This window comes from Nothoprocta perdicaria, unplaced genomic scaffold, assembly GCF_003342845.1.
Source record: "Nothoprocta perdicaria isolate Ctin4 unplaced genomic scaffold, notPer1 scaffold_150, whole genome shotgun sequence".
Classification (NCBI taxonomy): domain Eukaryota; kingdom Metazoa; phylum Chordata; class Aves; order Tinamiformes; family Tinamidae; genus Nothoprocta; species Nothoprocta perdicaria.
The window spans coordinates 1,011,999-1,024,547 of record NW_020454650.1 but is presented as its reverse complement, the minus strand read 5'-3'; the positions used below and the strand labels follow the sequence as shown (position 1 = coordinate 1,024,547).

General features: G+C 43.2%; 1 protein-coding gene across 1 annotated transcript in view; it reads left to right on the top strand.

Moving 5' to 3' along the window:
• CDCP1 (CUB domain containing protein 1) overlaps window positions 1-10,438 on the top strand; it is a 29,372-nt gene extending 18,934 nt beyond the window's left edge. Inside the window, exons 5-9 of the mRNA XM_026034837.1 lie at window positions 2,587-2,814; window positions 3,569-3,949; window positions 5,359-5,724; window positions 6,908-6,989; window positions 8,341-10,438. Of these exons, the coding sequence (XP_025890622.1) occupies window positions 2,587-2,814; window positions 3,569-3,949; window positions 5,359-5,724; window positions 6,908-6,989; window positions 8,341-8,791 (1,508 nt within the window). The 3' untranslated portion in view covers window positions 8,792-10,438. The remainder of the gene's footprint in view (window positions 1-2,586; window positions 2,815-3,568; window positions 3,950-5,358; window positions 5,725-6,907; window positions 6,990-8,340) is intronic.
• The last annotated feature ends 2,111 nt before the right edge of the window (window positions 10,439-12,549 follow it).

Below are 12,549 nucleotides of genomic sequence, written 5' to 3'. Positions count from 1 at the left end.
GCACTGCACCTATATAAAAACAAGAATGAAAGGCCTAGGAGGACTAGCAGACAAAGACTTGTGATTTATCCTCTGGCTTTTTAGGTTTTTGAGCTCCTGGTAGAGAATGGTAGGCAAGGCAGAGGTAGGGAGAAGCCCGTGCTCAGGCTGCCGCTGCARCAGGAGCTCGGTGCAGACCCTGTGAGTAGCTCAGAGGGAACGAAGCTTCTGTGGCCTGTGCCTTGAGATGCTGCAGGCCCCTTCTGGAAACGTGACTTGCGTAGTCTCATCCCCAGCCCTTTGCCTAGTCTGGCTCCATTGGTGAGCAGCAAATCCACTTGAATCCTTCGAGGAAAGCCTGGTTAACCAAATCCTGTTTGCTTACACTTGTTGTACATTGCATCTTGGAAGACAGAGAGAAAACATATTTGGTTCAACTTTCTCCTTCTTCTACTCTGGAAAGCAAAGAGGAATTTTAATATATAATAGTCAACAGACAAGGTGATGATCTTTTTTAAAATGAGTAAATGGCAGATTGTCTTTTATTTAGTGAAATGAAAGTAATAATTCATGTGGATTTAAGAGAACAGTGGATTCCCTAGGGATTTTAGAAGATTTCATTTGTGAATTTTGGTTATAAAATTTCCACCAAAGATGGAAATATGCCTCAGGTAAGTACTGAAGCTTGTACTGAAGAAATATATATATATTTGCTGTCTCTAGTGTGGAAGTTGAACATAATTCTTTTTAAAAATGAAAGGATATCTGCATATTCTTAAAGCTTCCCAGACATTTGGGCATTCCACAGCTGTTTGTGGTGCTTGTCATTAGATAAGGGGAAAATATAGCTCATGATGTTAAAAAAAAACAACCAAAAACAACCAAAAAAAAAAAAAAAAAACTAAAAAACCCAGCCCTTTATCTGATATGATCCATGTTTAGCTGCTGGGAACAATTTTGTGCAGTGGATAATCTAGGTTCTGTGACTGGCTGGAGCTCTGATTTGGAGATTTCTGCCTAACCTCTTGCTTTTTTGTGTCTGTAGTTTCCCATGTAGGAGAGAAGGCTATTTTATTCATTTTTCGATCATGCCATTGAGCTCCGTGGCTGAAAAAAAGAAACCAAAGGCATAAAGTCTGTGTGTGTGTGTGTGTGTGTTTGGTTTTCCTTTTTGCTTTTTGTATGTGGGTGTTTTAAATATGCAGTCATCTCTCTCCCTGCATCAGAGACATACGTGCCTCCCTAATGGCATAAAATGCTGGGTGTATCTGTTGTTTTTCCGTCCACCTGATGGATAAACGCAGTGATGGAGGCCCCTGCCGTAACGTAGCTGTTTTCCTGAGGCCTTTGCCGTGCTTGCTGCGGGAGCCCCAGTCCGTGTGGTGCTGGGGAGCCCAGCAGGGAGGCAGCACCCGGCACCCTCTGCCAACACTGTGCCCGGCGCAGTGACTCCCTGACTCGGTCAACCAGAGTGGCCATCAGGAGCTCCAGGTTGCCTTGGGCAAAGCTGCTCTGCAGCGGCSGGTCAGCCCCAGGCTGGCTCTGCACTTCCCTTTGCTGAACTTCCTGGGAAGTTCATTCCTCCCTGTCCCAATGAGTTCCTTTGAGGGGTGGCACAACCTGCTGGTGCGGGGGCTGCTCGTCACAGCAGTGCAGACTTGCTGAGGATACGCTCTGTCCCGTCCTCCTTGGCACTCGTGAAGATGTTAATGGCCCCAGTATTGACCCCTGGGACATACCAGCTTTCCCTGGAAAAAAAAGGAACTTGGTGCTGCTGATCACAGCACTTGGAGGCCAGCAGTTCAGCCAGTTTCCAGCCCCTCAGTGTCCCCTCAGCCAGGCTGCACTTCAGGCTGGGAGGATGTTGTGGGGCAGTGCCAAAGCCTCSCTAAGGGCAAGGTGAACAGCACCCATTGCTCTCCCCTCATCCACCCTGGCAGCCTTCTCATCCTAAAAGGCTGTCGGGCTGGTTAAACGAATCTTCCCCTTCTTGAATCCATGCTGACTGCTCCTYATCACCTCGTCCTTCATCCTTCTGGAAGTGGTTTYCAAGATTATCTGTTCCACTTTCCCAGCAATTGAGGTGATGTAATGATGCACATTCAGTCAGGCTATAAATAAATAAACAGTAAGCAASAGAACATTATCTGAGATAGAAATCGTGCAATAAATAGAAAATTTGAGAAGTGAGAAATTTTTGTCGGATCAACTGTTATGGAATCAATAGAACTGCCTTTAAAAGAAATATAAGACACCTCCTAGGGAAAGCAAATTGTAATGTGATGATCTGAACCCTGTGATGAATTCCTTGAATATTRTAGTATAATCTGTTCAAAAGGGACCAGCATATGTGTTATCTCATTTCAACTGAAAAGATGTAAYGAAATGGGGTCTGTATGCAAAAGTCTTGAAATTTTATATTTGAAGAACAGGATATCTCCTGTGTTTGTATTACACTGATCAAAATAAGTAGATGTTTTATTTGCTAGTATAAAAATACCTGTAACACCTGCTCATTTAATGTAAGGGGAAGAGAGGGAGAAGTTCCACTTCACCCCACAGGTTTTGCTAGTAGTTGCTCTGAAATACTTGTGTTTTCTGTTGCAGATGTCACCCATTTGGTTGATCTGAGCAGGGAATGGGATATGACTGTAACGATACACCCGGAAGGGTGGCCCAGCTGGAGCCCCTTCGGCTCTGAACCCATCTGCCTGGTCTGCAGGGATCCTCGCAGCTGTGATCGCGCCCTCACTTTGGTGTCTGGTGCCGTCTACAAGATTTCCTTCCTGTGCAAAGACTTGGCCCGCCTGAGGATCACGGCTGAAAAACAAATAAGTATGGCAAGGGGGCTTCCGCCCTCGTTCCTTGAGAACTGACCTTTTTCCTTTTCCTTTTGGGCACTTTGCAGTGATGATCAGCCAAGCCTGGTCTCTTGCTTCTGCTTCAAATAAAGCATGGCTGGAAATGGGGCCATGTTGTTCACTGCTTTATTGTACCCTTAAAAGTGAAACAGCGTAGTTGTACTTTGAAAGGAGATAATACCATCCGTAAAGAATATTCTTACTAAAAACTATAAAAAAATGGCAACAGAAGAGCCATAAATCTGCTCATTAAGATGTAGGATCATGGCTGCCATCAGGAGAGTGTCTTATGCCATTTGCATGTCTGCTTGGCATGGGTTTTTCCCAAATGCTTTCAAATACTTGTAGAGAAAGAGTTTTAAATTACATATCTGCACCTTAACCACATTACTTAACTGGTCTATAGCAGTGTCCCAGTAGGTAACTGATATAGCAAAAATAATGCATTAAGGAATTTTGCATACATTTATGTTTGTAGTTTTTTGTCCTGCAGCATTTTAAGGAAAGCCCTTGATCRGGTAATAACTTATTTTAATAATTGTCACTAAAAGTGACGAAAGAAAAGTCTATGGCAGTGCCTTCAGATGAATGTGTTCCTCTCAGGTCAATGTTTATGTGGCTTTGACATGCACAAGTGGCAGAACTCTCTGTGTATGCTCTGGTAATGCTTGGTTTTCCTTGGTATTTCCTCTGCAAGCAAAATAAAGGTGTGTGGCTTGTGATTGCAGGCTGCGTTGATTTTTGGCGCTGCCAAGGGAAGATCTACARCCTTTCGGTGCCCAAGGCTATTACCCAGTTGCCAGTTCGACTGCATAAGTTTATTTGGAAGCTCTTGGCTCCGGAGCAGATCAATGTGGAAATTACGTCTCCAACCTCGAAACTTCAGCAACACGTCCAAGAGCAGAGGTGCAGCACGAGCTACAGTTACAGCATCAACAGTGCCACCCCAGAGAGGGATTTAAACGTTGGTGTCTTCTGTCCTGGAGGGTCTATTGAAAAGATTCAGATGAGGAACAATGTTACCATATCTTTAAAAACATTCGGTAAAGGATTCCTTAATGACTCCAGTCGTCAGGATCTGAAAATGTCTTTTGTGCAACATATTAAAGGTAAGGTAGCTCTTTGTACCCCTTTCTCCACTGTTGTATCTTTCAATACATTTATTCATATGTACATGAATAAAAAGAAATCAGATTTCCCTTTTTTTGCTTGTAATTCTGGTATGATTCCTCAGACCAACCTTTATTTGAACCAGTAGTATTATTTAATTCACAGATTCACAGATTCACAGAATATTTAAGGTTGGAAGGGACCTCTACAGATCATCTAGTCCAACCTTCCTGCTCAAGCAGGCACACCTASAGCATGTGGCACAGGGTGGCATCCAGGCGGGTTTTGAAGACCTCCAGAGTAGGAGACTCCACAACCTCCCTGGGCAGCCTGTTCTACTGCTCTGTCACCCTAACAGTAAAGAAGTTGCTCCTCACCTGGAGATGGAACTTCTTGTGTTTCAGCTTGTGGCCATTACCCCTCGTCCTATCGCTGGCCACCAGTGAGAACAGCCTGTCCCCTTCCTCCCTGCATTCTCCCTTCCTGAACTTATACATATTAATCATATCCCCTCTGAGCCGTCTCTTCTCCAGAGAAAACAGGCCCAGCTCACTCAGCCTCTCTTCATACGAGAGATGTTCCATTCCCTTAATCATCCTGGTTGCCCTTCTCTGGACCCTCTCCAGAAGCTCCACGTCCCTCCTATACTGGGGAGCCCAGAACTGCACACAGTACTCCAGGTGCGGCCTCACCAGAGCTGAGTAGAGGGGCAGAATCACCTCCCTTGACCTGCTGGCAACACTCCTCCTGATGCAGCCAGGATCCCGTTGGCCTTCTTGGCCACGAGGGCACACTGGTGACTCATGGTTAACTTAGTGTCAACCAGAACTCCCAGGTCCCTCTCCGTGGAGGTGCTTTCCAGCAGGTCGACCCCTAATCTGTACTGATGCCTGGGGTTATTCCTCCCCAGGTGCAGGACCCTGCACTTGTCCTTATTGAACCTCATGAGGTTCCTCTCAGCCCAACTCACCAGCCTGTCCAGGTCCCTCTGGATGGCAGCACAGCCCTCCGGAGTGTCGGCCAATCCACCCAGCTTGGTGTCATCTGCAAACTTGCTCAGGGGCAATTCTTGAGGAAATTCTTGAGGAAAGAAAAATGCCTTGTAATCCAGAAGGTAGGTAGGTGATTGTGGCAAATTCTGCAGATCCATCTGTGCTAACTGTGAAAATTACTGGTGTGRAAGAGGTGGCAGGTGACTTGTGTTGCTGGTGCTGAGGTGCCACTGGCTGCATAAATTGGCTGGTTGCAGGTATAAGTGATGCATTTTTGTTACGGAGAAGACAGACTGGATAATTTAATCAGCTGAAAGAGAAAGGTAGATAATTTAATAGGCTGAAAGAAAAAGCTTTAGAAACGAAGTGTTGAAACGAGGTGAGTTCTCATTCCTGTATTCCYTTCTTTGCTGCAGATGAATGCACGTTCACTGTGAGGCCAGACCCAGGGGCCAAGCTCTACCTCCAGGCGCCCAGCGGGCCCCACGGGCTGCCTCCCTACGTCTCGATCTCGTGGTACGTGGYGGTGCCCAGCAAGCAGGTCGCTCGCCTGGGCTTCTCCAGGGAGCGCCTGGGCGTTGCGTGCGAGACGGGCCGAGCCTACGTGAACATCCAGGAGCAGAGGCTCGGCGCGGAGGAAACCGTGCGCCGCGAGGACGAGGCTCTGCCCCAGCCCCTGCACATGTACCACAGCTTCTGGGTGAACGTCTCCAACTGCAAGCCTGCCGACAGGACGCACCTCAGCTTGCAGTTCTGGGTGACTTTTGCTGAGAAAAAGATGGGTGAGTCCCGTAAGGTTGTGGGGGCTCCTGTGCCACTTGCTGCCTTTCTTTCCATTCGTGAGAACAGTAATGAATGCTGTTGTGCTGCAGACCTTGTCTTTGTTAGTCAGGACCTCTCTGAGTTCTGGATGAGCACTTTCAGAGCATGGGAAGATATTTTTTCACATACCTTTAAAGCTGGAGGAGGCAGGGAGGGATTTTGATTAGTCAGGTTGTTTCAGTTTTTGAATTGGAGATCACAGCCATGTGATSAAGTGATGTTTTGTCCTCTCAAGTGCCCTCTAGTGAATGACTTGGGATTTGGTTATGCAAGCTTCCTCCTCCTTCCTTCCTTCCTAGTCTTCACCTAGTGTTTGCATTTCCATTAGTTTYAACGTTTGTGTGAGTATGAAATACTCCTTTGGGCAGATCTCACCATTTAGTGGGCAGCACCCGGACTGCCAGTGACAAAATCTATATTCCTCCTGTCCTTTCATCTCCCTGCAACACAAGTCATTTGAAATGTCTTTTTATTTTTTTAGGGTAGACTTTGCTCAAACTATGTAATTTGCTTCCAACTTGCCACCAGTCTAGGTATGTGAGCAGTTCTGTTCTCATCTTTGGGAGTTTACTGAAGTCTGTAGAACTAGATCAAAAGGTCTGATTTTCTACTAGAGGAGGACCAACTAGACCAAAAAGTCTAGTTTTCCAGTTTCCAATTTCCCAATGAGTTTTACAATTCATAGCTGTGGTGGCTTGGGGTTTTCATTCATACCTCACAGAAGAAAACTGTACTCATGGGAGGCTGGTGAGAGGTAACTACTTTATTTACTGAATCTTTATCTGTCTCTCCCCAYACTTTCTCCTGTATCTTACCTATCCAGTCAGAGGCATATGAGACACAGGAGGTAAGTTTAACTGTTGAATTCTTACCCCAAAGGTTCAGAGCATTTTTTTTTTTATTTTAATTTTTATTTGGCTGTGTTCCTCCCCAAACAATAAGCAGCATGTCCTTGCTTGGCCATAAACTGCTTAAAAGTGGCTTGTGCACCCCTAGGTGAGCACAGTCTGAGACCTCCTGCTTTGCCTACAGCTGGTGCTCTTAGCAATCTTGAAAACATTCAAATCCAATTGGCTTTTAGAAGAAATCTCAGTATTTTCTGCATCTCACTCGGTGTTCCTGTGCATTATTGTCTGCCTGTAGATCTCGCAGTGATAATTGCTGTGGTGGCTGGGGCTGGACTCCTCGTGGCCATTGGACTCGTCGTGTGCTGCGTCAGGAAGAAGTAAGTTCCTAATTCAGTATCTGTGACTGCAATTCAATAAGACATTTCTGGAGAGTCACTGGACCCTCCTTATTTCAGATGTTGATATGTATGTTGTCCTTGYCCTTAGGACAAGGGTTGGAAGCATAAGATAAGCAGTATAGTGGGGGTTAAAGTGACAAGAATGCTGTTTTACTCGCCCATGCTTGGCTTTAGCAGCAAGCTTTGCAATAGCTTGGGCTTCTGGYTGTCCTGCAAGGAAGGTATTGGTTGGATTTAATCAAAGGCTGCTGTGAAATTGCAATAAATGTGGCTGCTCTGCTGTCACCRTGCAAAGTTCTTCAAAAAAGCTTTAAACTTCCTTTGCTGGTTTCTGGAAATTAGAGCCAAGCTTATGCATCATTACCCTGAGACAAAGTCCCCAAATTGATTCTAAATCATTAAATTAAGACTTCTCTTTTTTAAAGAGTATATCCTGTTCTATTCCTCATGGTCAGAGGAATTTTACTTTCTGAGRATAGACCAAAGTGAGAACCTCTTTATTGTGTGCCTGTAGAATGGCATGGAGACAAGTCAGATACAAGAAGAGCTATTTATCTTCAAGACAGCCTGTAGCAATTTATTCTGGGTTTGCACACCAAAGAGGAGCCCTTTTTAAAGATGAATGAGCCCTTTGGGAAAGAACTAGGTTGTAGAGAGTAAAGTATATGTAACGTTACTCATGCAAGGAGAGTTTGAAGCCATTGGTAGCTTGGGGTTTCTGAAACACACGTGTTCAGTGCTGGCAGGGTAATTGGATCCTGGAGCTGTAAAGTGGGGACAAAATTACCCAAAATGGTGACTAGAGCTTTGCAGACGTGCAGCTCAGCTACTCAGGAAAGGCTTTGGAAAGGTGAGTTGAATCTTCAGCTCAGCCTTCAGTCCTTCCATTTTTTGTGATGGTCACGCCATTAACAGCAAGAGGTAATTTGGCTTTCAGAAGTGTTTCCAGCTGACTTGTCCTGGTTAAGTCAGCCTCAGTTTGTGAGGGTCTGATGTCAGTTAGGTCCAGTTAATATCTGTGCATTTTAAGAGAGTTGGTGCCCAGCGTGGTTGGAAGATTGCTGGAGTTAATCTTGCCAGTTCCAAAGGCAATAGAGCAGAAATATGAAACTGAATACTGAAGAGTTATTTTCTGTTTTGTTAAGAAAGTGCTRTATTTGGAAGCATGTCTAGACTCAAGAGCGATTCTTCATAAGATTGCAGTGTAGTCTTCAGTCCAGGTGAACTGTCTAATACTGAGAAGCTGAAATGGGTAAATAGAAGCTGTCATTATCTGCTTTACATGCACCAGCCATGTATTTTTCCTGATGCATTGCTTTCAACTTGGTAGCAGGAAGAAGAAAAACCAGAATCCCATGGTGGGAGTGTACAATGCCAACGTGAATACCCAGATGCCTGGAAAACAGGGATTATTCAAAAAAGGGAGGAAGAACAACGAGTCTCACGTCTACGCGGTGATTGATGATGCTATGGTCTACGGGCACCTGCTGAAGGAATCCAACGGCTCATTTGGCCCAGAAGTTGATGTGTACCGGCCTTTCGATGGCCCCGTTGGTAGCTTGCCACCTTCTCCACCTCCTCTGTCTTTCAGAAAAGACATTAAACTCTCTCCTAGTGTAGAGGAACCTCCACATCTGACAGAAACAGACCACGACGCTTACACATTTGCTCACCAGAAATTGGGGGAACCAGAGAAGGAGGGAGATGCAAATGAGAAAAGTAATGGAGACACGAGCACATCCTTGCTGGAAAWCAAGGAACAGGATGGTTCAGAGGAGTAATTTTGTGCCAAGTATAGCAGTTTCTTATGAACTACTGAAGGCCTGCATGGGCAAGGATCTCAAGGAGGGGGGAAAAAAAAGAGTATTATTTTTAAGTATGTTATTTTTATATTGTTTTTGTTGTTTTAACTTCAGCTGCTGGTAGGTTCCAATTTTAGAGTGAATATCTAGCAAACTCAAAAGCAGTAGATGTTCTCCGGGAACATACATGCTTTCAGTTGTGAAAGAGACRACAAAGGTACATCCTCTTTGTTTTGTTTTTTGATCATCAAGACATCAGGAAAATGGATTCCTAATGGTACTGGGTTAAAACTGTGGCAATAAACAAGGCAAGAGTATTTTGTCCAGGATTTCCTCCTCTCTCACAAGAGATTTGTCCTGTGTGCAAGCTGATGACTTCTCGAGGGCCATGTTCAAGCCAGCTCCACCTTGCACAGATGTTGGCTCTGTTTCCTAGCGTCTGAGCACAGGAGGGGACATTGAGTGCCACTTCTACCACTTCCTCCTGGAAAATGCAACACATTTAGCATGCTGGTGGCCATGCAAAGATCCTTTCTGCTGCCCAAAAGAGTCCTGTTCATGTAAATCATTGTGAATACTTGAGCTCGTGATCTTCTAGTTCAGAAGTAACGTTACGGGTGTTTTTCTCTGTTCTCAAACTGCTGTTAAATACTTCTGTACCACTGTGTGGACCTATAGCAAATACTGTTAGCTTTGCTTTTTTATAGGAAGAGTTTTGAAAGCCTAAAACAATTTGCATTTCTGTTGCAATGCCTGTAGTGCTCRTGTTTTACAAAGATCTTGCACCTTTGGACTCCAAGGAAGAGTGAGGGTGCAATGAAAAAATAATGATGTGGTGATCTAGCCATGTAGTAATGCTTTGCACTTGGCCTATAAGAGWTGCTGGTTTATTAAATAAAGGATAAAAAAAGAAGCAAAACTGTCTCTTTTCAGCAGACAGTTTCTCTGGAGTGCAAGATATACGAGTGATCCATAAGGTAAGCCTATATATATACATATAGTGGCTTTAACCATGTTGAAATGAAGGTGATGGCATCAACAACCATGTTGAAACAAAGGTGGAGATCAGCCCTTGATTTCTTATGCAAGTTACCCTTCTTCATCACCTAGTAGTCTTTAAAATTACCTCTTAAAAACTGGAAAATAGCACAGTTCACTTGAGTGCTGTAGTTGGAATGCCCCTTGGTTTCTGTGTCTATGTATCAGTGGACTAAGGGGGAATTAAATTGCCTTTTCCATACAAATATTTGGCTTGCCTAGGTGTGCAGTTAGTGAGATATTTGCAGTTTTGTGTAGCTTTAGACAACCTGGGAAGTTCTTTCTAAAACATCTTACCCTCACTGTTTCTTRACTAATAATACAGAGTGCCTTCTAATTTGTAGACAGTATTGTATATCTTGCCTACAATAATGTTAAACAGATACAAGAATGTCTAAAATGAAAATGTCTTTACTAAAAATGTTGTTGTTTACATCAGAAGAAATACATATTTCTCGCTGTGTTAACTAAGCTGGCATTGCAGCTTGGCTCTGTATGTACTCAATTCTTCACGTGTAATAGTATATATCATTATCACACTGATTGTTAGGCTGGTTCCAAGCAGTATGTTGTATCGGACTTCGCTGCCTGTAGCCTATAGCAAGACCTGTGCCAGGTGAAAGTGCCTTTTAACTGTTTTGTGTATTTTTTGTGCTTACATTTAGCACTGTAATTTACAAATGTGTGTTCCTAGATCTCTGGCTGGTCATTGGGATCACATATTCCAAAATGTACTGGAGTATTCTAATGTCATTTGAAAACTTGATTTCTGCAATACTGATGACTTTTTCTCAGGTAACTGATTTGCCACAATACGTTTTATCAGAGTAGTCCAGTTGTGCCTTCATCTGGTCAATATTTCTCTTTTCTTGAAAAGGAATGAGAAATTTGTTAGAGAAATTCCAAGCTATCTCATCCTCTAGCTCAATTCCTGCAGTTTYTTTTCTGCTAAACCTTTTAGTTCATATTCCTTCTAACTGAAGAGAATGTWATAGAGTTCAGGCTTTGCTCACAGCCTCTCAATTTTTGAAGGAAAGATGTGATGCTTGTTGATTGTTTATTTAATTCAGCTTTTGATATGGCAATATAAACCTTAGTTTACAGTTGTTTCCTATCTGAGATTGACTTTCACTGTGCTTACGTGAGCATGTTTGGAAAAGGGTTCAGACTAAATCTGTTTCATTTTTCATTGAAAGTTTTGACTTAATCTTTTTTAAAAAAATAAAATATGACCATACCATGAGCTGGAGTGATTATTGCATTATCTTTCTCATAGATATGTGTGTGTTACGTGATTGCAGTTAAATATTGTAAACCTAAGTATTTTGTGGCCACCTTGAAATTTCCCAATCTCTGCAGTCCGACCAGCTTTTGATTTTAGGCTCCTACATGAAAACAGCAAAGCCTGGAGTGATCAAAGGAATCCAGTAAAGATTTGGTGCTTCATAATGCACTATCGGCACTGAGAAATCCTATGAAGTGAGGAAGCTTCCTGGAGGATTTCCAGAACAAGTAACGTTTTAGATGAAAAGAGAGGAGAATAATTCCATCACCTGATGTATACATGTCCAACTCTGCAGACATCTTGCTGGGAAAACTTGTGCAGATCTTAATGAGAGCYCTTGGAATACAGGGTCATCCTTGAGTATTTTGGGGCCTGCCTATAGCAGTGGTGGCATCCTGGACAACAGGAATGTGCATCTGGAGGACCTCGTTCACAGTGAGACCATCCTGCAGACTGCATGGTCATGGTTTGCCTGAAGCACAGCCAACAATATACTGTTAATTGCTGCTTTTAAGGGAAGGTGTTTAGATGTTTTGGGAGAAGCATTGTAAAATAACTCTAGCTTCCTCTATGACAGTGATTGGTCCTGCAACTTCTTGGTAAGAACATCCTGTTTGTACTTTACTCAACTGACATACAAAATTGAATTCCAAATTAATTTATTTTCAGGGATAATAGCACAAAAGTACACTTTATTACTAGTCTTTCAGGCCAGAAGGGAACTTCATGAAAATGTATGAAGCCCTTATGAAAATGTATGAGGGGAATCTGTGTGTATTGCTGCTTTCTTACTTGTTTCTTTTATGATTTTGAAGCAAATTTCATCCATGCAAAGCAGTGCTTGAAATCCCTGCTACTTTTTACGGTTTTGATGATTTGGGGAATGCATCTTGGGCTGAATTGGTCAGATCAACTCTTGGAATAATCAGATATTAAGCAGGGGATTGGCCAGTCCTGGTTTCTCCTCAGAAACTACTGCTTAATATGAATGTAAATGAAGAGACTCAGTTGTTTGGGTCTCGACTAAGACGGTGTCCTGGAGCAGCTCCTATGCAATAGTCTTTAAAGATAAACATTTCTAATCTCAGCAAGGTGTCCATAGAAGGAGAACATTTCATAACCTCCTGGCCAGACTTATTTTATTTTGGAGAGCAAAGTAAAACAGGGACTCTGTTCCTGAGACTGTTAAAGCTTGGAGGGATAATATTTCTAGCTGCTTAGGCTTGATAGCATGAAATGCTTGAAAATCCTCATGTAGCAAAACACTCATAAATTGTTTTATTTTAAGCATATTGCATAGTCCAAAGTGCAATCTCAAGATAAACCAAGAGTCAAGTTCCTATGTTTTGGATTAGAGGGAAAGTTGCAGAGCACCATTAAGAAAGAAGGGTTGTTGACACCAGAATACATTTAG